This window comes from Oryzias latipes, chromosome 1 (genome assembly GCF_053564925.1).
Source record: "Oryzias latipes strain Hd-rR chromosome 1, Olatipes_Hd-rR_3.1".
Classification (NCBI taxonomy): Eukaryota; Metazoa; Chordata; class Actinopteri; order Beloniformes; family Adrianichthyidae; genus Oryzias; species Oryzias latipes.
In genome coordinates, this window is record NC_136237.1 from 24,229,580 (window position 1) to 24,255,017 (window position 25,438).

The 25,438-nt window shown below is 37.6% G+C and overlaps 1 protein-coding gene across 2 annotated transcripts in view; it reads left to right on the plus strand.

Moving 5' to 3' along the window:
• LOC144981287 (endophilin-A1-like) overlaps positions 1 to 25,060 on the plus strand; it is a 39,488-nt gene extending 14,428 nt beyond the window's left edge. Inside the window, exons 2-10 of one of the 2 annotated variants that reach the window (XM_078952086.1) lie at positions 16,858 to 16,926; positions 17,328 to 17,400; positions 17,923 to 18,066; positions 18,384 to 18,517; positions 18,615 to 18,773; positions 19,403 to 19,506; positions 19,685 to 19,800; positions 20,062 to 20,076; positions 20,207 to 22,201. In XM_078952086.1, coding sequence (XP_078808212.1) covers positions 16,858 to 16,926; positions 17,328 to 17,400; positions 17,923 to 18,066; positions 18,384 to 18,517; positions 18,615 to 18,773; positions 19,403 to 19,506; positions 19,685 to 19,800; positions 20,062 to 20,076; positions 20,207 to 20,241 — 849 coding nt within the window. In that variant the 3' untranslated portion in view covers positions 20,242 to 22,201. Of the gene's footprint in view, positions 1 to 16,857; positions 16,927 to 17,327; positions 17,401 to 17,922; positions 18,067 to 18,383; positions 18,518 to 18,614; positions 18,774 to 19,402; positions 19,507 to 19,684; positions 19,801 to 20,061; positions 20,077 to 20,206; positions 22,202 to 22,962 lie in introns of those variants that run through there. The other variant, XM_078952080.1, reaches the window with a different exon arrangement.
• Positions 25,061 to 25,438: the final 378 nt, after the last annotated feature.

A 25,438-nucleotide genomic window follows, 5' to 3' on the forward strand; every position in this document is an offset into this window, starting at 1 on the left:
ATTTACGGTAAGTGTTTTTCAACAGGTGTGTTGTTGGAAATGATTCAGTTTCACCTAATAAAGCGTTGACTATTGCCAGAATATCAGCCCTGTGGTCATGATCACAGTCTGTAGAAATATGAAAGTTCCCAAATTATGTTTTTCTTTTTCTTTTGTGATTCTTATTAAGACATTTTGATAAGAATGACTGTATATTGTTTTTATAGTCTGTAGAGTTTCTTTTTTTTTCTTTATTTTGATTGATTGATTGATTTTATTTATTTAAGTGTCATGCACTAATGTGCCCAGCGCACACGGGCTTATATGACACTGAAAGACAAAATACATAAAGAAACATGCCCGTCACAAAAATCCAATAACCCCCTAATCAGAGTCTAACAGAATACAAAGTGTCCATTCTTATTTTCCATGCCTTTGACACAAAATTTGACAAACAAAAAATTTCATTTTCAAAAAGCCAACGTAAGATTTTATCTTCAGGTAACCAAAACAAATCAGGTAATTTCTTTTCTATCACCCCATATATAAAAAGTCTCTGTTTTTCGTACAAAGGAAAATAAAACAAAAAATGAAATTCATCCTCCACCACTTCCAGCTCACAGACCTCATAGAGTCTTTCCTCCTCAGGAACGCCTTTAAAGCGCCCTACTTCCACCTGTAGGGGGAGCACTCCTGCTCTAAGTTGAGCACATAAGGATCTTTGACCTCTTTTTAAGTTGTACTTAACAAATGGCTCAGCAGAAAATGTGTCCTTAATTTGCAAATCTGTTCGTAATTTTGGTTTTTGAAGCAGTTTCATTTTCCATTCTTTTTCATAAAAACCAACTAAAGTTTCCTTAACATTATCTATCTTACATTTCAACCAATTAAAAATAATGATTGTAGGTTCACAGAGGACAGAAGGTTCAACACATCTTTACACCAGGGATAAATATGAGCTCCAATCAAATATTTTACGTGCAAGTCTCTCTGCAGGTAAAGTCACCAGCCGGTTCCATAAAATGTTTGGTTGTTTGTGTGCTTTGGGATTTTTAGTAAGGAACAAATGTACTTTGGCTCAAAAGAGATTAAAAACATGGATCATCATCATAAATTGATGTAGTTTCAGAGTAAAAGCTAATAAGTAATACGAAAAAAATATTAAACGTGCACAATTTCATTTAACCTAGACTGGACTCAAATGTAGCAGTTACAGATTTCTTAGGTTTAGATTTGGAAAAATGTCCACAAAAATAATGTTAAAGATTTGGTCACACTATATAATAATAACATCTGTTTTATCTCGTTAACAAATCATTAATTAACTGTTAGTTATTAAGTTATAAACAACTTGTTGAATAACATTTTAGGATTTAAAAATGTGGCATATAAATGGACAGTTGCTGACTAACAAGCTGTTAGTTAATAAGTTCTAAATGACCTGTTAACTATATATTAATGATTTATAACTGTATAATTAGTAGATCACGAAGAAGTTGTTAATAAATTACTTTCTAAAGACTTGTTAAGATTAAAATAATATTTCTTATATATGTTGTCAGGAAGTTTTTTTTAAGTTGCAGCTATTCCTAATTTATTAACTGTTTGTAAATGAGGAAACGATTCAAACTTTACTATAGCATCCAAATAACATATACAAGCAAATAACTTAATAATCATGAGGAAATTTTACAAAAGCAAAAAAACACTTAAGGACCTTTTTAGAAACCGTCACATAGATGTTGGAGGCAGTTATTTAACAGGAGAATTTTAGGACCTTTGACTTTTGTAATGCAGACATCTCAGATGTTGTTCTGACATTCAAAAATAGATGTTTTCTATATTTCAAATTTGAACCAATTCAAGATGAACTCAAATACTACTCTGTTGATTAACAGAAAAAATAAATGTAATCACTTTTATTTTCTTTTATTTTTGGTACTTTACCACAATTTAAAGACAGGTGCAAGTTTAAATAAAATACTCTTTTTTCTTAACCACTAAGTTATACATTTCTGCAGCTGACAGCAGTATTCCAGGTGTCCTCGTAGACCTGCTGTCATTCTCAAAGGTAGGCAATGTAATCAGAACAGTGCTTAACAGAAAGTCAATATTATATACAGATTGTGTTTTCCATGTTTCTGAGGTCATTCCAGCTGGCAGCTGTATTAATTTTTTTTGTTTTGTTTTGTTTTGATTGCAGGGATTTAGATGCTGTGATAGAATGTTCTTGATAGTTTTCTCCCTCTGTTCCATTGATTTTTATATAGCTGCACCCTCTCTGGTTCCCGCGGGATCCATTACTGATCTGTTTCTGGGTAATGACAGCTCGGAGTTTCACGTTAAAGACATTTATCATTATCTACAATGATAATGAAACTGCTTTCATCTCGGGCAGCTTGATGGATGTGGAGCTGTTGCTGGGTAAAAATAAAGGATGTTTGCTGGCAATGTGGGCCTGTTAGATAACAGCAGGCTCTTGTTTGTACCAACATAGTTTTTCTGCAGGCATGTGTCTTGGTGCATAAACTCTGATACCTCTTGTATTAAATGTTTTGTTTTTTGTTTTTTCATATTTAGCTAAACATATACAACGTGATACTGGCAGAATGTAAATTATTTTGTCAATATATCCTTTTAGCATTTTTTTTAGTTATTGTTGAATATGTGTATCAAAGCAGTTTAAAAAAAAAAGTTTATGAAGACTCAGGTTGAATTGAATCTGCTGTGTCCAAATTCCCTTCCAATGCTCTACTTTTTTTCCTGCAAATGTGACATCACAGGTTTCATAAAGTAAAAACCGAACCTCATTAGCATATATCAATAAGCAGGGAAGGATGTGAACAAAGGGCCCTACAGGGCCTTGGGTTAGCAGGGCCCTGGAGGGCATTGGTCCAGCACCACCTGTGAAGGGCCTGATGGAACAGGACCCAAAAGAGCGTGACAGGCGTTGTTGAATGACAAGGGACATTCAGCAATGCTAACAGCTTATTTTTAAATTTTCACACCATAAAAGATCTTCGTAAAATGATATTATGATATTTAATGATAAAATATTTAATGATATATAAAGATATTTATTAGGTTTTTACTTTGGGACATCTGTGACGTCATATTTGTTGTTTAGAAGAAAATAAATAAAAAGTAGTGAGACTGTCCAAATTGCTTTTAAAAACCATGGCACTAGAAAGTCCCACTATATGTAGTTAGGGAGTAGGAAGGGAATTCAGACATAGCCAGTGACTTAGGCAGTTGAGCAGGTCGTCCAATGATCGAAGGGTCAGCGGCTCGATCCCCGCTCCCCCCAGTCAACTGTTGTTGTGTCCTTGGGCAAGACACTGCCTCCAGTGTGGCTCCACTGGTGTGTGAATGCATATGAATGTCTGGGTGATGGTCAGAGGGGCCGTAGGGGTGCACTGGCAGACACGCCTCTGTCAGTCTGCCCCAGCTACATCAGTAGCTTACCATCAGCAAGTATGTATGAGGAGTGAATGAAGAATGGACACATTGTAAGCGCTTTCAAATTTTTGTTTAGTGAAAATGTTCAATTATTCACAGTCCAAAGCATTATTTGTTTATTATTTTGTGATTTTTTTTCTTCAAACTTCAAACTACAAACTTTATTGCTGTTTTTTGGTTAAAAACACAAAGCGCTTAACATAAAAGCAGATAAAATAGTCATAAAATATGAAAATTATTTAGAACAGAAAACATAGTACAATTACACACAGATGGGACCCCTCCCTCACCAGATTGCTCCCTTCACCCACCCAGTTCCCCCAGTACAACCCTGAACAAAAACGAAGAACTGCAGCATAAAGAAAAGTCTGGCTTGGTACGGATCATTACCACAGCGCCCGCACAACACAGAGCAGGCTAGGGCCCACTCCATGGCTATAAGACCACAGAGCGGGACCCCAGCTGGCCCAATGAGAACAAGCATTGCAGCAACAGCACCCCCTGCAGGCAGAGCCGGTAGTGCCCCAGAACAATAGATCCCCAAGAGGAAGTACTGGATTACCAAACATCAAAATAAAATTTTTGATAAAATAACAATAACAAAAATAATATAAGATATATCAATATTAGTCATTTAAAAAATAAATAAAAATGAAAATAAATAAATAAAATAAAATACATAAAATTATTAAAGTGTAACCTTAAACATCAGAAATATATTAACAATAAAAAGGTAGTATATTAAAAACATAAAAATCATGATAATACTCCTTATACAATGAAAAAATAAATAAATAGTATTAAGTTGAGAAAATAGATAAATCAATAAATAGATCATGAGTAAAATAATTAAGAATTCACCAAAGTCATGTAAAAGCCAATTAAAAAAGGTGGGCTTTGAGCCTCTTCTTAAAAAACTCTATAGACTCTGCGGTCCTCTGGGCCAGCAGGCTGTTCCACAGGCGAGGCCTCACTGTGTCTCTTGGTCCTCACCTTAGGAACAACTAAGGCCAGTGCCAGAGGACATCAGGGTCCACGAGGGCTCATACTTTAAAATAACATTTAAATAAGAAGGTCCAAGACCACTAAAACATTTATAAACCATTAAAAGAATCTTAAAATCAATTCTGTAATGCACAGTGAGCCAATGCACTGATTTTAAAATGGGTGTAATGTGTTCCCGCCCCCTGGTCCTTGTCAAAACTCGCACCGCTGAGTTTTGTGGAAGTTTTAAGTTTGAAAGCAACTTATTTAACCCTTGTGCTATCTTAGATGACCCCACCCTTACATTGACGTGTTCTCCCTACCATGACAAAGGGGGATAAAGGTGGAAAGATTTCATGTAATCCATGGACACCAGTGAAGATCACAAATCATTGAAGAAAAAAGGTTCAGCTCACTGTCTAGTGGGTCTAGATGACCCAACTCCAAACGTTAAAGTGCCTAGGATAGCACAAGGGTTAACTAATTTTTGTTTCTTTTGGCTTTATCTTTTGCATTCCCACTATTAGTGTTGAAGTCTGATTTCTGTACATGATTAAAAAAAAGTTATTATGTTACTGCCAGCTGTAGTATATTGATTACTTGTTCTCAGCTTTTCAGCCTGGTAGCAGCGGCTCACCCCAGTCATTAACAGTCATTTTCAAAGGTTCCAAATCTGCCTATAATGAAGCTGATTGGTTGAGATCCATTGTTGAAGGAACATAAATTACTTGGAAGACTTTCAGTTTACTTGATGAAAGTTTAAAGAAAATTGACCCAGGATATTGAAGTTATAGCAACGAGGATAGGGCCTCTTCATCGATGTTAGGTTGTCTGCAGTGTAGCAGGATTGCATGACGTGTTCTGATGCAGTGCAGCTGTCTTCTTGTTCTAGATGAGCTCTTTGAAAGCATTTCTTTCCTTTCATTTGCTTTGTGGTCTGACACATAAAGCGCCTTGTTGAGTCAGCCTCATTTTTACGGCTTAAATTTTTCCTTTTTTTCTATCTTAAGCTACTTATCACATTGTATGTTCACAGTCAGAAATCCAAAAGATTTGCTGCTGTCTGACATGTGTAAACACCATTGTGTGTGCAATGAGTTCAGGCGAAAATGGCAGCTGCCCCGTGCATCGATCCAGGGCGCATCATTCCTGCAAGGAAAAATACACTGATGTCATTCCTGAGCTTTCCCAGTGTTTCCGCTAAGGCATAAATAATAGACAGCATGGTGTCATGTCAAGGAGGCAGCAGATACTGCGAATAAAATGGCTGCTTTGCCACTTTCCCCTCAGGCTGCACTGAGTAAATACCATCTAGATTCCATCTAAGTGAAAAAGGCCTCAAATTTAATATAATAGCGGTTTATTTTCTGTGCCGTATACATTAACTTCATCACATAGCTGTAATCTGATGTGTATAGAAGATAAATAACGTAATAGAACTCCACCAAACAGAAGCAGTTTGAAAGAACAAGCATTGACTTGATGTTAATAAACAAAATAAAACGCATTTTTATATATATACGTTTTACTAAAAATACATTTAACTGTCTTTCTTTTCCTGTAGATGTAAATGTGACACATTTGTCGTAGAAATGGCTGCAGACGTGTTTGAAGGTGAAGGATGAGTCACTTGCACATACGTTTGAATTGTCCGATGTTAGATGGTTTTTCCTCTCTTCTGCTGTCTGTGTAGGAGATTAATGGAAGTGAAAGAGCTCCAACCAATGAAACTGCCAGGTTCGAAAATATTAACCCCTCGTTAATATTTTTCCTAGGCTGGAAAAGAAAATTTAGCACTTTTATTTAAAAAAATTGCTCTCACCATCTTTTTTTTGTACTTTTTTTCTTTGCATAATAAGATTGGAATATTTATAAATGACAAATACCTAAATACAATTACTTTTTAAAACTAATCCGACTGTTGATATGTGGCTACACTGCAAAGAGACGTAGCCTAAAAATAGAAAAAGAATCTTCGGAAATTTCTAGAAAGTAGTAAAATTATCTGGATGCAGCAACTAGTTTTTACTTAACAAGAAATCTTATCTATGAAATCAAAATCTAAGAACAAGGAATTCCAAACAGGCATTCAAAAAGGGAAAATAGGCCTAAAAAACTAACTGTTAGACTGATTTTCTTCAAATTGAATGTTATAATACTTATTTTTTTGTTTGGTTCTAAGCAAATGGTTTATACTTTTTGAGTTTTTATTTACGTAAGTGTAATTCATTTTGATTACAGTGGCAAAAAAATAGTTAAATAAGTGGAAATGACTCATTTTAGAAGAAAATTAGAATATGATTTTTGTACAAGTTGGCTGAGCTTAATAAATCCTCATAAAATCTAACACTAGCACTAGCTTTTTTTAGAACATAAGCCTACTTTTTTGTTTGTTTTGGTCTGATGACCAAACTGTATGGGAGATTTAATCTGACTTCATGTTGTTCTCCAGTCATTCTGTTAGATAAAATTCCCCTTGAATGTCTTGTGAACATTTCTTAAATGAACCAATATGAGTTTTATTTTAGTTTTAACTCAAGTTTTTCTATTGACAAGACAAGAGTATGGAGCAAAAAATATATGAAAATATTTTGCTAATATCTAGATCTTGTCTTGATCTTTTCTTGTTTCTTACTGAGACGAAAAAATTCCCCACTGTGCTGAATTTAACAAAAGCTTGAAAGGCTGTGGAGCAGTACTCCTCACTATTCTTTAAAAGAAGAGCCACTATGATTGGACCATAGAGAAAGGGCGAGTCAGAAAATATCCCCAGCACTAAAGAATTGTGTGTAATCTAAACAGTGATTTTAAAAACACGGCCAAACAGTGTGTGTGCATTTACCTCATTTCAAGGAAGCACAGTATGCAGTTCCTTGACTTTCTTCATTTCGTATTTCTAGTTTGTTGTAGCAATGCGAGTAAAACATTTCAGGTGAGGATTGGTCAGTCTCTTCCTCTGTTTTCTCTTGATTGTGTTCATTGTGGAAAAGGTAGATTCACATGTGTATGTGCTGACAAAACAGGACATCACTTTCTGCACAACGGCCTTCAAAGTGGAGAAGTCTGCTTCACAATCCAAATTCCAGAAGTGAATAACACTTTTTTTAAGTTCAGCTTGGAGAATGTCATTACTTTGGATCTCAATGACTTCATTTTCAATGCTGGCACGATTGAGAGGACGGAGTGGTGTGATGGTTAGTAAAAGCTGGGTTACACTCAGATGGTAAGGATTTTCAATGAAGTTAAAAAAAAATGTCATTGGGTTCATTAAAATCACTAAACCTGCATTTAAATTATCCTTTCAGCTCCTTCAAAACCTCCACAAAAGCAGAATGAGAAAAACTGATCTTTAAAAAAATAACAATCACTTCCATAGTTTTGGGAAGTGATTGTGTTTCTCATCAGATATCCACAGATCACATATTTTGGTTTGAAATACTTTGACAGCTCGCATCATATCACTTGGAAGCCTGCATCTCCATTGGAGCTGCAGGGTCAAAGCATTTAAGTCCAGTGGCGGCTACTGGTCTGTCAGAGAGGGGAAGCTCATTTTCGGCCTACATCATAAAATTATCTATTTATTTAAAAGTAAAAAATCAAGCAATTTCGCCAAGCAAATATCAAAGAAACAGGTTGCAACAGTTTTTATTTCAACTGAACTTGGGAAATCCGCGATTGGACTGAGCGCGAATAGCTTCAGTGATTCCTTATAGTACAGAACCGCTGTCAGTCAAAAGGAGATGCAGTCTTTCGACAGACCCTCCAATCATCATGCAGAAGCTCGGAGTCCGGGCCGAGCCACTCCCCATTCACCCCCAGAGATGCTGAGCATCCGTGGGCGGGACATAATCGCAGCGTTTATCCAATGACCGTCTAGTTTCGAAGCGCTGAAAAAAAACGTTCAAAGCAGCCTCATTGAAGTCAATGGACGCTGGGCTTCAATAGGGAAATGCACTGTGATGCTGCGGGAGAAGGAAATCGAGTCAGCCAACCTGCTATATGTAACTGATTCTGAATGAACTCGTCTTTGAGATGAACGTTTTTTAACGCATTTTTAGTCAATAAAATGTTAATAGAATTCAATACAATAGTACATATTTGACCATTAATTTTGTGACATAAGGGAAGCCAAGCTTCCCTTGCAGTCTTAAAGAAATCGCCCCTGTTTAAGTCACAGGTGATGCCTGAGAGAATGGCCAGTTGCATGATCCAGGCTGGGTCTTTCAGCACTGTCTGATCTTTCCCCTTGCTTTTCAGGAGTGTCCAGATTTCAGGGAGAAGGCTCAGAAACCTATCGAGCACTTTTCCGCGAGACAGCCATCTCACTTTGCAGTTCATTACCAAATCACTGTACTCTTTGTCATATTTTTCAATCAATTGTGTGTGATTTAGAGCTCTTGAGATGATAAAATTCATGCACCACTCTTTTCTTCACATTTTTGAACTGTTGGTTTCTAAGCTTGGAAACAAGTGATTGTTGATGGATAATGCAGTGGAAACTGACAAAGCTGGCGATATCTGGTATTTTATTCATAAGCACAATGAGACCCCTCTCCTTGCCGTGCATGCCGGGCGTTACATCGGTGCATAGACTCACAAGCTGATGCCCTGTTCTTCAAAAAAAAAAATCAGAAGAGAATCTTCACCTCTAGTTTATCCAAGGATGATGATGATGATGATGACTTTATTAATCCCACTATAGGGAAATTTCATATATCTGTGGCAGCAAAAAACAACATTCAGAAATAATCTATATAATATAACATCAAAAAATGACATAAAAAATGACATTCGTATTAAATTATTAAGAATATTAAATTATTGAAAATTATAATTACAAATATTATTGAAATTATTATCGAAAATGAGATTTGTATTAAATAAATAAATAAATAAATATAAAAAAAAAAAAGTAGTACTCTACTTTTACTTTTTTTCTAGTAGTAAAGTAGTAGTACTCTAGTTTATCCAAGGATAGGTAATAAACAAAGCATTTCCTCTTAAAAAGAATCTTCTCTGGGACCCTCACCCAAACACACAGCAGCCTCAGTTACATCGGTGCTCTCACCCACTGCCATGCTGTAATGAGGTGTGCCACATAAATCACTTAGCATCTGGTCCTGCATGTCCTGTGCAATGTCTTCAACTCTCCTTGTAATTGTTTAATCCGAGAGCTGTAATCCTTTAATCTGCTTGATAATTGCATCCTTGTTGTCAAAATCAGCAAACAATATTTCTGCGGACACAAAAAAACAATTCTTCACTAAGTCAGAGTCTGAAAAGGTTTTGGTAGCCTGTGCCAAAATCTATGCTATCTCATATGAGGCCTCTGAGGTGGTTCTGTGAAAGATTTTGTTGTCCTAGAAAATTTGAGATGCACAGTTTTGAAAGGACATTCCAAATTACTCTGCCTAAATCCAGTCAAAGTTTGCTTACATATTAAGCACAATGGGTTAGCCCCGTGAAGAACAAATCAAATTTGCAAGTCCATTCATCTTGAACTTTCCTGTGCTCGTCTTGTGTTGCTCTTGCTTTTCTTCTTTTGCCTGGTTCACCGCCATTTTGCGCGCCCGTCGCCTCACCTGCATCTTCCTGTGGACTTTCATTTTGAGTCTCCTCTGTGATCACATCCTCAGTTGTCCTTTCATTGTTTTGTATCCATTTGCCTGTATTTTGTCCCATTTTTTTAAATCAGATATGGATCCACATGTTGTGACCATTCATTGGTATTGACACAATCGTACACACTTAGACACCAATGAGAAAATAGGCAGACCAGGAAGTGGAGCTCAAATATGTATTTATGACTCTGAAAATGAGCACAGATGTACAGATAAAAATTAAGATAAATTAAATAGCTATTGTTTGTGCATTTTGAAAACTGAAATCCATTTGAGAGCCGCCAAAAAAGGCTCTGAGAGCCACATGTGGCATTGATGAATAGACACAGAGAGACTAGAGGAAGGAGAAGTCAAAACATCATAAAACCTGGTAAAATATCTTGAATCTCTAGAAATAAACTTTAAATCTTTCCAACAATCAAATAGTTTGAAGTGTATAAAATCCAGTGCTGCCAGTGTGCCCCCCCCCCAAAAAAAAAGCTTGTAACCCTTGTGCTATCCTAGGCACTTTAACATTGTGAGTTGGGTCATCTAGACCCACTAGACAGTGCGCTGAACCTTTTTTCTTCGATGATTTGTGATCTTCACATGAAATCTTTCCACCTTTATCCACCTTTGTCATTGTAGGGAGAACACGTCAATGTAAGGGTGGGGTCATCTAAGATAGCACAAGGATTTTAATGTACAACAGAAGAATTCAAAGATATATTCTGGTATATAATCTTTATTTGAACATGTAACCATAAAAACAAGAAGGAAAATGAATACTTGTTAGCAGTAAATAACAATGAGTCTTTCACACTTTGTCATAATTCTCAGGCAGGCGTGTTATTGCTTTGTGTGTGTACTTCAGTTAATGTAAGTGTTAGAAAATGCTAGAAGGAGGAGGAAATGCTAACACTACATGGTTCTCCAAAACTCCTAACATGGATTTGAACTCACTGACTCCCGTCTAGAACCTCTGTAAGGTCCTGTCAATTTTTCATACCATGCAGGCAGCCACCCAAGCTCTATTTTTGAGTGTGTTCAGAAATGCTTACAAGCTCTAGCACGCTTTCTTTTCTGTCTCACACACACACACACTCGCACAGTGCCAGCTTGTTCTCACCCATCACCACCCATCCTCCCCCTTGTGTTACTCAAAATGAAGGGAGTGTGTGCACACCTCTCCTCAGCTCAGACTCATCCATGATGTTACATAAAAGACATGCAAAGGCTTACAAATCAGATTAAAATTGCTATAGGCGGCACAATGAGAGAAAAGCATTTAGGTGAAGCAGCAACGACTGTTGGGTTTGAATGAAGACGTATTTGGTCCCAATGAAGACTAATACAGATGTCACAATTCTATTTAACGATTCGATTCCTAGTCAATATTGGTTCATTTTGAACAATCCCATTTACTGACCTAAAATGGATCAATTTCATTTTGAAAAGATTTTCTAATGATATAGGTCAATTCCACTAACAATTAGCCTCAGACTAATCAATCTGGTTGCATTATAGGACTATAAATTGATTAAACCGATTAATATTAACACCCCTAAAGACCAAACTTACAAGTTTGGTTCTTCTCATTAGTATAATCCAAGTTCTCAGATAACATTGGATGTTAAGGGGGGCATTAACCTGAAGCAGCAGATGGAGCGAGAAGTTCAGTCCCCCATTCTGACAGGGATTCTTCTCAATTCTACAAGAGTGTAGGTCTATTCTTGGGATGGGCAGTAAGATTAGAAGTTCACCGTTAATCAAGGTATTAATGTGGAGTCACTGCTGAGACTTACTGCTGTGCTGCTTTTAAATATCCATGTCAGCTGAGGTCAAGCTTTAAATTGGCTGGACTTTGTGGTAAAATGAAAGCCCTGCGGTGGCTGAAAAATATTAGAGCTAGTTCACCATGACAGTCACAGCAATGGGAACAGTGAAAACTAGAGGGGGTCCGGAGGTGAGAGGAGGACATTAACAAAGCAAAGACAGAGAGATTTGTGTGTCAGAGTGCATCTTTTTGAGCTTTTTCAAATTAGGAGATCGTTTTTTTAAGTGTTTTGGGTGTGTTTGTTCCTTTTATTCTGTCTATTGTCTTTCTCTGAGAAAAACATGGAGGAATGAGGAAATGAGCTTTAAGTGTTTGTGTCTCTATTAAAGGTAAAAACCTGTTTAAGGGGGTAAAACACTCAGAGGGAGCTAGATCCTTCTGTGATTGTACAGGAGAAGGGGCTATCCTGACAGCCTCACTAATCACTTTTGTCATTTTTAATCTCTGTCTTCCACTCGGTACGTATTTAAAGCAGGGGCCTCTCTGTGCCCAGTAGGGATTAAAGTGATGAGCAGGAAACAGGGAGGGGGAGGCGTGGGAGGCAGGGACAGCCGCTCCTTGTGAGCCTCACATTGGGCACCATGTGACCAAGGCTGACGCTAAAAGCACCGTGTTCAGTATATGTCACAAGCAATGCTTGTGGATGCATTTAGGTGGTTTAGAAAATGTACTCTGAACAGTAAGAACATTAGCTGCTAAGCCTCTTGCATTCATCATACCCGTGTAATGGAACGTTAGCCTTTTATTTGTCCTCTTTTTTTGTCAAATATGGTGCCATGTTGCAGGCTGTAAACAGACACGTTTGCCTTAGGTTGAATCCTAATGACATTAGCTTTTTATTTAGAATTCATCATGCTTGAGAGAAAAAAATGTAGTTCTCTTTACCCAAATGACATATCTGCCTTTCATTACTTTGCAAAAAAAATCTTTGTCCTCAAATTGCTACATTGTATAGGTGGTAACATGAAGCGTCTTTCCAAAGGACCCACACTGGATTATGTAAATTGCTAATTGCTCCCTTTGGGAATCAAACTTTTATTTCACATGCCACTTAACCAACTGAACTGTCCAGCTATACATGTCTTTCTTTATTTTTGATGCTTCATGTTGTTCATCTTTTGGCATGACCTGTCAGGGGCCGCTGCCGCAAATCAGCTTCCACAGAGATTTTTTATGCCGGATACCCTTCTTGACACAACCCTGAATTTATTCCGGGCTGGGGACCGGCACAGGTGGACCCAGACTTGCCCCCCCCCCCCCCCCCCCCTGGTGACTGCACAGTTAGGCAGTGGCTTAAATGGTTTTGCCCAAGGACCCACACTGAATGAAGTTTATTGCCCCCCCCCCACGCACCAGTCCTGTGCAGCGAACTGAGCTTTGTAGTCGCTAGTTTTGCTGCTTCATGAAAGGAAAAATTTATAGAAGGAAGAAAATGTTCTACAATTTCATTATCTTTTACGTATACAGTAGCAACACATTCACTTGTTGTAGCACATTATAAAATCACAATAGTAAATAAATAACATGCTAAAAAAATTTCAAAACATGTAAAAATTTACATTTTCTAATCTAAAATTTTAAAATTTTTCCTGCGATTTTTTTTCATAAATGCTAAATGAAGACTAAGGTGGACATTTTTAATTTATTTTATTTTATTTTACTTTATGCTTAAATTGTTCAAAAAGGATAGTTAATTGAACATTATTGGCACACACACACCTACTTTGCACACACGCACACACACGCGCACACACACACATGCTTTGCACACACACACACACACACACACACCCACCCACCCACACACACACAGATAGGTTTACTGTTCATGCACAGTAAAGGAGCAACACTGCAGATGCTGCAGTATTGATTAATTATGTCCATGCAGGGGGAAGCAGAATCTAATCCAGCACTTGCGTGTAAAAGTAACAACATGCTTTCTGTGTCAGAGTGTGTCTCTGCCTTTAATAGCATTAGCTTAGAGTGTCTCACACAGGTGTGAACTCCCTGCTGGTTAAACTGCCTTACTGTGTTTGCCAAAAGTGTTTCCACTAATCTGTGAGGGCAGCTCTCTTTATCGAAAAGAAAACACTGCTGATGAACAGTCACTGTTGAACAAATATTGCTCTCCTGGTTGTTGTTGCTTTGAGGACATTAGGAACATTATCAAAACACCTGTCAGCGATCCATAAAATCCTTAAAGTCTCCAGGAAGTTAAAGGTGTCGTTAATTTTTCCCTTTTCATGGTGGCTCAAAGAGCCTTTTAAAATTAGTTGGAATTTGATTACCAGATGGGACAGGCGATGGCTTGTTTTTTCTATATAAACGCACATCTGTGCACGTAGGCCTACAGACTTTTTGTTCACTTTAAAATAAAGAATTTTTAGTCAAGTCAAAATCAGCTTGTAGTTAAAAGAAAATGGGGGAAAAAACAAAAAAATCAAGGAAATAAGGAGTAAAGAGAGATGACGAAATCAGGCCTGTCTTTGTAGTCCCACACCTTGAGGTATTATTCTGTTGTTTTCCTTTCCTTTTTTAACTGGACAATTATCTTAACATTTATTTATGTTGAACATAAATCAGTTTCCTTCTGACTGCTTTGCATGCTTTGGCAGAATTTTTCATCTTTGCTGAGAAAAAGTAAAATCCCTAAAATGGTGTGCTGGAACAACATGCCAAATTACAAGGAAAACAGTTGTTTAAATATTTGTAGACCATTTTTTTCCACAGGGCGAGATGGTAATTTTTCTTTAGAAAAAGAGCAGTGTGTCAGAGATGAAATGTACAGATAGAAACAAATTTATGTCTTTGAAGATAAACAATTCTTTGAAACCAGGACCTTGCAGCTTTTTAATTGCAATAGTGTTTGCTCAACTGAAACAGCAGATTAAATCTTGCTAAAAAGACAAGCCAATTCCTTATAACTGCTGTTAAAGCATTGAGGCTCAAACGTTATTGTTATAAGTTAACAAATATCTCTGCTTTGCTGTAGTAATTATATTTGATGCTAGCTGTTTACTTTAGGGGCCATGGTGAGACGTTGAACCACGCTTTCCAAAGAAACCGCCTTGAATTTGTCTTCCTGTGCACCTGTCTCCGCAAACAAAAACCCCAGCTGTTAATGCGTTTTCGCATTTTGGCGCATGAAATCAAGGATTGTGCATGTTTTGAAAACTGCTTGGAACAGTTGTCATATTCTATGTATATTGAAGGACTTTGAAAGGACATCCTCAGTCCATCAAAGCTCTCCTCACCTTCATCTTTTCCTCATAGGACGCTGACGTATGAAGTTAGTTTGTACATGAGGCCGATTACACCATTACACGTCTTTTGTAAAGTTTTTCACCACTGGCTTCCTGGTCGTTTCCTTGTGTCACATTGTGTGAGCAGTACACCACTGCCCCCCCAGTCAACCTTCCATTACTGATCGATTGTGACGTGCTGGATTCAAAGAGGGCATCCTTGCTTGCATCTTCCTGTCATCACTGTTCTAAATTGCCGCCTCTTCAGCTTGAAGCCACCAAAGAACCGTGACCATTGACTTTCTGCTGCACTCTTGAATGGGCTTGAAGGTGTGCTTGCAGCAGCCACGTCATCAACCATCCTTCCACTTATATAACAATCCCCCGAAAGCTCATCTTCGAACATCCTCTTACTTTTTCTCTGAAAATCTTCCAGCCCACAGGTGCCTATAAGATGCTGCGTGACTAATGCTGCTTTTAGCTGAGGAAGTCATAAAATGACTGTGGGTCATGTTTTTATCAGTTTTTGAATGTCGTGAATCAGAGCTAACACATTAATAATGAAAGATTGACTAAAATTAGGGGTTTGAAGGCTTATGAATCTTGTTTTTTTTCTGAATTTTATGTGTTTAAATCACTTTTATTTAAAGAGAGGCTGAGGAAGAATGGCTTGGCGCTTGTATGAATAAATATTTGGGAAAAACCTTTTTTCAAATATTGTTTTCACAATTTTTTTTTAATTAATGAACCTGACAAGATTTCAGTGTAAAACCAATTTCTTAAATTCAGTAACAAAATGAAGAGTTTTTTAAAGCTAAAATCTTGAATGTAGTTCAGTTGAAAATATTTGCATCAACTCGCAGCCAAAGAATGCTGTTCCCTGGCGCTACCCTCAACTTTGTGATCCTTGATGATCAAACGGGACAGAAGGAAGCGTCTGTTGCAGTAAAGGTGTGCATGTCCCTGTTTCCATGGGAACAAGCTAAAGTAACTGCCTAGGCAATGCATAGTTGATGATAATGAGAGGAAATGCAGTCCAGTGCAAGATTTGTTCAATATGTATGCCTTTTTTTTTGCACTGCTGTCAGAATTTTGGGGGCTCAACACAAGTGGGATCAGGGAAGAGTTTCCTGTGATGAGTCACAGAGCAACAATTTTCAGAAAGTCTTACACTGCACTAACCTCTGCCACAGGCTTAACATTATAAACCCCCTGTGTGCTTTCACAGATCACTGCTCTGCCAACTGAAAAATGTGCTCGATTGTTCCTGACTCAGCTCAGAGATGTCCAAACTGCTTTGAAAAAAAAAGATATAGCAAAAGAGAAGAGAAAGCTGGGAAAAGCACTGACAATAAGTGCCTTTCACTTTTCTTTTTTCCTTTAAAAGGTTTATCGTCTGACTTTTTTCGTCCTGATCGGTTCAGTCACACTGAGACAGTCCCTGAAAGACTGCATCTGGCTGTTTTTGTTTGCTTATTGCTCCCTACTAGTGGTGTCTTGTTGTATTGCACCTTGGAGCCAAATGTGGAAACATTGTCAGCCTCACTGCCGGAGGTAGAATTAAGTCTATTTTTGTAATTCAGTGCGTGTTTACTGTCTCTGCTCCTCCATGATACAAATCTTTCTGGCTGCTTAAAGAACACATTTGAAAACAGCTGCGTTTATTTGTTTCCTTAAAGGACAACATAAATATGTTTAGAGTTTAAAAAACCTGAAATAATTGTATGTACATGATGTTCTTTTTTATCTTTTGCAGAGAGTGAGTGAAAAGGTTGGAGGAGCAGAAGGAACAAAGCTCGATGATGACTTCACTGTAATGGAAAAGGCACGTCTGGACTATCTGGTTTTTATTTCCTTAATTCCTGTTTTGATAGCAGATACATAATAAAAATTGTCAGTTTCCTTTAAAGCTGAATAAATAACTTAAATTGAATTGTAGGTATTGTAGGTTGTAAATCCTAAACCTGATATGAATAATCTACATTATTTATATCAATTCACCAAGAAACTAATACAAATTTTGCAAAAATGAAAAACAAAGATGTGTTTGAAAAGTTAAGCTTATGTAAATAATTTTATTTGAGTTACAGAAATAATATTAAAATCTGGAGATGACCCAAATGTTTGCAAATGTGAATACAGCATCCATACTCTCTCTGCTGGTTTGTTTGCATGTGTGTCACATGTTCTTACCCGATATTTCTGTGCAAACCTTCATCTGTTCAGAGGGTGGACACCACCTCCCGAGCAGTGATGGACGTCATCACTAAGACCACTGAGTACCTGCAGCCAAACCCAGGTACCTAACCCAGCTGAGCACCATAACCGAGGCTGCTAAATTATATTTGTTGATTATTTGAACACTATTTTATACTCCATGCTCATTGTCCCAGAAAATTTGTAATATTCATTTTTTCATCAATCACTTGTGCTTTATTTTAACATTTTGCATCTTACACGTGTAGAATGTTCCATAATCTAATCTCAGAGTGTTTGAAATAAATGTTTTTTGCTGAAACAGTTCACAGTTTGAGTTATTAAAAAATGATTCCTGTATAAATTTTGATCCCAATAATCAAAATCTGTTCGGTGCATATTTTGTTCGGATTATTCATAATGAGGGATGTTTATCTCATCAGTTTGTTGGAAACTCTTCTTGGAAACTGTCCTAAAAGGGTAAATAAATAGATAGATAAATAAACAAATAATAAAATAATTACAGTTGCTTCAGTTTGCCTTTGCACTGCAGATAAACAGTAAGAACCTCAAAGTTTTTTTGTTTTTTTTTTTTTAATTCTATTTGTGTTTTCTGTCAATGCAGCCACCAGAGCCAAGATGAGCATGATGAACTCCATGTCACGCATGCGAGGCCAGGAGAAGGGACCGGGCTACACGCAGACGGAGGCCGTCCTGGGGGAGTCTATGCAGAGGTTTGGCAGGGAGCTGGGAGAAGATTCTAGCTTTGGTGAGCTGTTGAACACGAAACTAACCCCGAAGGGCGCGCCTCTTTCTTTGCAGGCTGCACAAGAGGGAATAATGGAGGTTCCCAAAGGATGAAGTCTTAACATCACAAATTGTTTATGAGCCTCTCTGACATTGAAGACACCTGCATTTGGCCCTGCTGTTTTACTGCTTGAACTTTGAGATTTAGAACTCTGGTGTAGATTTTTATCCTGCCTCTGAAAATCACTCCATTTTTCTTTACATCATTCTGTTTTTTCTGGCATCTAAATATGTCAATTGTGATTTGTTTGCTGAGTTTTCTAATGCTGCTGGTTTCAGGTCTTGCACTGATCGATGTGGGGGAAGCCATGCGTGAGCTCAGTGACGTGAAGGACGCTCTGGACATGGAGGTGAAGCAGAATTTCATCGATCCAATGCAGAACCTTCATGAAAAAGACCTCAAGGAGATCCAGGTATGATAGTTTAGCGTTCGTGTGCTTGGAGGCAGATGAGAAACATGTCAGCATCATCACCAGCGATGAGGTTTTTAACTTAATGTCGACTCTGCAGCATCACCTGAAGAAACTGGAGGGTCGCCGTCTGGACTTTGATTATAAAAAGAAACGCCAGGGCAAAGTGACGGAAGATGAGATCAAACAGGCCCTCGAGAAGTTTGATGACTCCAAGGAAATTGCTGAGCTGTCCATGTTCAACCTGCTGGAGAGCGATGTTAGTTTGGAATCATCAGCCCCACTTTACACTTTTATCTACATCAGGAGACACTTGATGACCCGTTCTATCCTCTTGACTCTTTGTTTTGTTAAAACCTCCTGTAAACATCTATCTATGCCAGATCATGTTTTTTGTAGCAATGACTGCATCTCTGCCGTTGCTCGTATAAAGAAGTACCACACTGATTTATTTTCCTTATTTTTTTAACAACCCATTCTTTTCTTCCAAAAGTCAACATTTTATCACTATATTCATTACATATATATATTAGCTACTAGATTTGTTTGTTCTTTTTATCTATCCACTTATTTTCCATCTGATTTCCATTAAAAAAAACAACATTGAAATAATATTAAAATGATCTATTTTGTCCTTATTTATATTTTTTCTGTATCATTATTCTTTTAAAAAACACTTTTTAACCTTAAACCAGTTTTGCCAAACAGGAATAGTAAAAACAACTTTTGAGTTTTTTTGTTGTCATTTTTAAAGTAGACCACCCATGGTACGAAATAACCTTCTACAACTGGATTTCATCCTAAAAACAAAGGCCTTCTAGTGTCAAGCATGGCATGTTTTGTCAGTTCTGTTCAGTAGATCCTGTCTTCTTGTGTTGCTGTCTTCAGATTGAACAGGTTAGCCAGCTGGCTGCTCTGGTTAATGCTCAGCTGGAATATCACAGCCGGTCTACAGAAATCCTCACACAGCTCTCCAGTAAAATGGATGAACGGTCAGTTCTGATGCTGCTTCTGTGTTTTTGGTCTTCATAGTTGGTTACACCAACATGCTTAGCAGAAAATCTGTCCTTTTCTAATTAAAACATTCAGGAATTTAGGGGGGGAAAATTATCGGTTGATTTTGATTGGGGTTTTTTGGGCTCTGAGGGATTTTTGTTTTCATATCCGCAGGATAAGAGAGGCCTCTGGCAAACCGAGGAAAGAGTACGTCCCAAAACCACGTCCATCTCTGGACTTCTCCATCACCGAGACCCACAATGGAGGCATGCATGGGGCTCGTTCTCCAGGTGAGACTCATACGTCAGACGGAGCCTCGGTATTGTAAAAAACAAAACAAAAAAACTAAAAAAAAGGAAAACTAATTTTTTGGTGAATTTTTACATAAAGAAACTCAGAAAATAATTTAATGTTTCCATGAAAAATTTTTTTTGAAAAGAATGGTTCCACAACAAAGGGAGGGTATTGTATCTTTTCAGCTTTTTAATCTAGATGACTCGATGCAAATCTGAATTTTTTTTTTCCAATTTGATTTGTGTTTCTCCCTTTAGGTGCCAGGTCTCCAGGTGAGCCAGGTTAATCTTATTTCCCATCTGTGTGCTCATCGGTTCATTTCCTCTTTGACATCCTCTTTAATCGGGCTCTTTTAACGCCCTCACCTCCCTTTCCTGCTGTTTTTCTTCCTTCCCGTTGCAGCAAGGTCTCCAGGTGAGAGGAGAGTACACGTATGATTCTTTTCTCTCATGTTTTTTCCTCTCACGTTTTCTTTTATGGAACAGCAGAAAATCAAGTGCTGTGCGCTCGCCTTACAATTACCCGATCAACTCCAATAATCCAAAGCTCTCTGGCAGATCAGCATTTGTTTTCTCTGTTTTATTGTCTGCTCACTTTTGTCCGAACAACTTTATCCAAATGTGTTGTTTTTTGTCTCGCTGGTGTTAAATGAGGCTCTTCTCACTTTGTGTTCAACCGACCTTTCCATTTCTGCGACATCACTTCATTGTTTCTTCATGTCAACATTTGATTGCTAAAATTCTTCTTTGACAATTGTTCTCCTGCTTTTCCCTCCTCTTACAGCAAGATCTCCAGGTGAGAAAGAGTGACTATGGGAGACATCCAAAGTCTCACTGTCACTCTTATTTTTTTTTCTTTCACGTGTGTTTTTTCCGTCTGCATTCTTGCTTGCAGTGCAGTGCTGTTTCTTTCTAACTCCTGTTTTCTCCTTTGTTTTTTGTTAACTGAACATTTTTGGGAAATGTGCTTGTTTGCTCAGAGTCAGATGAGAGGATGAAAGCTTTCTGTCTGGATATTAAACCTGCAGCTGCTGTCACAATATAGATATTTTTGGGGTTATAGACTCTTTATTTGCGGATCCAGGTGAGATGAGATCTTAGTGACAACTGTGTCAGAAAAAGATTAAATAAATACACACAAACACACACTTGAGGAAATAAGTTGCTGATATTGTAGGTTTACCCACTTGGAGAAGAGCTGACTGTCTCTCTTCCCAATGAGAGGTTCATTTAAACAATACGAGAAAGAAAATAACGATGAAAGATAATCAAGAAATTGACTTTAAATCATCAAGTTGTTCATGGGCAAACGTCAGGCGGGCCTGCACACAGTATGTGCCCTCGTAAGCAGGAGTACTTTGCAACCATTGGTTTTCTTGATGACTGTGGTCCCAGCTGCTTTGAGATCATTAACTAACTCCTGCCATGTTGTTTAAAGCCTATCTCTCACAAGAATGTTGAAGATTTTGTTATGAGTCTGAGACCTATAGGTGGATTGATGGTCATGGACAATCAAATCAACAGTTGTCATCTAGACCCCCAGCTTCTAGCTGATATAGTGTTTGGTATTCTATTCTGGTCTTGTGCAGGTCTTCAACCTTCTTCCTTAAATCCACTGAAAGCTCTTTAGTCTTTCCCATGTTGGAGAGTTTGAAGTCTGACTGATTCTGTGGACAGGTGTTTTTTCTACAGGTGATTAGTGCAAACGGGTGTCTGCAATACAGGTGACAGGTTGATGAGGAGAGTCTTACTGGTCTGTGTGAACCTGAACTCTTACTATGGGATCAAATACATATTTCCCTCAATGAAATGCAATTAAATGTATATAAATTATTTAGAGTTGATGTCTTGATTTTCTTTGTGATTTTCTGTCTCTCACCGTTCAAATGACCTTAACATGGCAGAGGGTCAATTTCTTTTTAGGTGGGAAAAACAACAAAATCAGCAAGGGATCAAATGCTTATTTCCTCCATTGTATTTTTTTCTCCAAACAAGGATAGAAAGTTATTTGTTTTGCCCAAGAAGCCCAGTGTGAAAGCAGCATTAGACCCAGTACACACACAGCGTACATAACTTTCCAGGAAGTTAGAAAAGTAAAAAAGAAAAAAAACAGAATAATTTAGTGAACTCTCATTTAGTATATTTGGGTTTTTGCTTTGGAATTATTTACATTTATAATACAATTCAACATGGGATTTACATTTCTATGTTTTCACTTGTCCATGATTGCCTGAGAACTTCTCAATACAGGTGCAGAAAACAGTATTTTTCTGCAAATAATCCCAAAACACTAAACTGTACGAAAAAGTTCATAGAAACAGACTTGGTAGATAAGTAAAATGAAAAAAGTAAATTATGTAGCCTTTTTTTATGCATTGAAACAGCAGTCAGGATATAAGTAGCATGTTTTGACCACTACACTTTTACAGCAGATCATAAGATGATCAGAGCGGGTATTTAAAGTTAATCATCTTTCGATGCTGGCATGTGGGATTTTACTACAATAAAATGGTAAAATCCCACAAGCCAGTCCATCCATGTGATTTCAGTGCAACAGAACATGCTCTTTCACAGACTGAAGGCAAAATAGCAAAAAAGAGTCTCAAAGTAGCATTCTGCTGTGATGACCTAATAAATCATCTCAAAGAAAGAAATCAGCATTTTTGCTGTCTTGTTCAAAAACTTTAGGTCAACATTTGTAAAGTATTAAAAAAAACACATGTGTTTATCTTCGAATAGATGAAAGACAGTATTTATATCTGGACCTGCACAAGGACAGATAGAGAGACAAGGCTGCTCTCTAACTTTTATAAAAGGATCCAGACATCTGACAGAAATAAACAAGTTTTTCCTTCACAAAATTCAACATATTAGTCTTTGTTGTCTTCTGTCAATTGTGAAAGAATTACATAGGAAAAAAAAGACTACATTCTCTCATCTAACTCTCCCACACAACTATATTCCCTTAAATATTGACCTGCTCCTCCTAACTCTGATTAAGAGAACCTGTTCACTGACTCGTGATTTGAATCTCTTTGTCTTTTTCCCTCTTGCAGCCAGGTCTCCAGGTGAGCTTTTAATGTAATTATAATAATCTATACGCAGCATCTTGATCTCCTCCAGTCTCCTGTAACACTCTGTATCTTTCCAAATCTCCAGCCCCCTTGGACCAGCCCTCCTGTCGTGCGCTGTACGATTTTGACCCTGAGAATGAAGGGGAGCTAGGTTTCAAGGAAGGCGATATCATCACTCTGACCAATAAGATCGACGACAACTGGTACGAAGGGATGCTGCATGGCAACTCAGGCTTTTTTCCCATCAACTATGTGGATATCCTTGTGCCGTTGCCCCACTAAGAAGTCAAGATTACCAGCTGTGTCTGCAACACCGCCTGGCCTCCAGTTCCAGTTTTTCCACTAACCTGTTACTAAACTTTATTTCCTGCTAACCACAGTCAGTCCTCCTTAAGGGTCAAAACAGCAGCAGCATAGACTGAAGAGCAAGAATGCACCATAAAGAGTGTAACAATGATGAGGAAAAGGCAGGATTGGTATTATTGTACCCCCCCCCCGACGTACCTCCAGTCTTCAGTTGTTGTTTTTGGCTTTCCTGTCCCAGCTATTGTCTTGGCTTAAGTTGGCCGTGAGTCCTTCATGAGTTTTTCAGGACAGCTTTGCAAATCCACATTTTCATCTTTGTACAGGTGCTTTTCTGCACTATCCTACAAAAAGGCAGAACAAATGTGTGTTTTTTGTTCTTTTTTTTTTTCTTAGTTCGTAGGTTAACTGTTTTTCAGTCATTCTTACATTTTAAAAAAGTAAATCTGGGTTGTTTTGTTTCTAACATGCCTCTATTTCGTGGTTGTTGTCCCTTGAGTTGTAAGCATGCCTCATTTTAACCCTAGCCGATCCAGTTTCAGTACGTTCTTACCAATGATTGGTGGCACAACTTGGGATATGTGCACCAGGCTGTGAAGCTAATGCTTGTCTTCTGGTGTTTCATCAGAAAATGGTTGTAAAACTTTACATACGTGAGCAAATTGTGGGAAAACGTGAGATGTGATGCTTGAAATCTTGACATTTACATGTAAGAAAAAGTACAATTTGCACATTTTCATGGTTTTTCAGCTTATACTTGATAAGCACTAAGAAATCTTCTTGATGTATTGTGAAGCGTTTAACTGCCCTCTGGGGCAGCTGTTTCTTCTGCGGCTGCAGAAGCTGCTTCCTTTCCCTGCTGCTCACTTTAGTGTGCTGTAGTTTCACAGTAGATTAAGATGCTGGGAGTAAAAAGAAAAAACATAATTTATTTCCTGTTTTAGTCACCTAAAACTAATGTAGCTTACACTAAAGGTTCTTTCTATTTGTGAACAAATAGTTCTGTTTTTCAGAACTATTGTGTGAAAGTGTTTCCTTCTCTTTTCTTACTGGAAAAAAAAAGGAAACTCAGATGAACCCATACATGTGTGTTAGTTTGGAGGCTCTTGGTTTCACCATGGACAACGTATGAACTGCTGTGCTGTGCTGCAGCTGCGCTCTTTGCTTTCACACATGCTGTAGTGATGTGATGCATGCATGTCCAGGGAGGGGTTGCGTGTTTGCATACAGTTTCTGTTATGTTCGGGGGGATCAGAGAGATAATGTCCTGCCAAGCTTTTTGAGAAATACAAAATAACGTCAATGCACTGAGTCATTACATCCAACAGACCCACAACGAGTGATGCAAAACCTACAAATACCATATATGTGTTACTTTTTAATTGTTTTGGGGTCTTTTTTTGTCAAAAGGAAGCACAAATGAGATACTTTGTTGGCTTTAAAGTGTAGTGAAACAGTTGGGAGATGTCATGTATTGGTTCATTTTTTAAGACAAAGCAAACCTTCCTTCTTTCTCACTTGGTTTTTTAAAATGCCGTGTATCTTTGCCCTCAATGAGGACTGTACAGCTTTGTGTGTTTTGTTTTCACCTTGTGCGTATAGTCACGCATCTATAGTATTGTATTTTATTTTTGTAACTGTGACAAAAATATAGAGTGTAGGTGTGTGTGTGTATATATATATACAAACAATATATTACCCAGAAGTGATGTTACAGGATGGCCTCTTTGTGCTGCACATGATTGTCTTTGTTTTTTGTGTTTTGGTTTGTTTGATTTTACTGTTGCATCGCATTCTACAACTGTACGCTCAATGTAGAAAAAAAAGACATGTGATAAGTCAGTGTAATTTACTCAAATAAATACTGGTGAGCTATTATAGTTTAGCAGCTTTTCATTTGTGCACACAAGGCAAAAGCTCAACACAAACCGTGATGTCACAGTTTTGCTCAATATCACTGTTATAAGAGAAGAACTGCAATGTTTAATATGATGAACTGTTTTATATTTTTAAATTCAAAAGCATAGAAAATGTTGATGAAATATCGTTTTGCTTCCCAAAACCTTCAGGGTAATCCTGTTTGCACAACATTATCAGTTAAGTCTGTAGCTGTAAACACCCCAAAGCTTCAAAAATATGTCAAATATGTTTTATGCTTGTGTGAACCTGGTTACAAACTGCAAACCTTTACAACCTGCACAAACAAAAAATGATATTAGTGCTGCTGCAGCTTTAACAAAAGTAAAGGCCGGTTTATA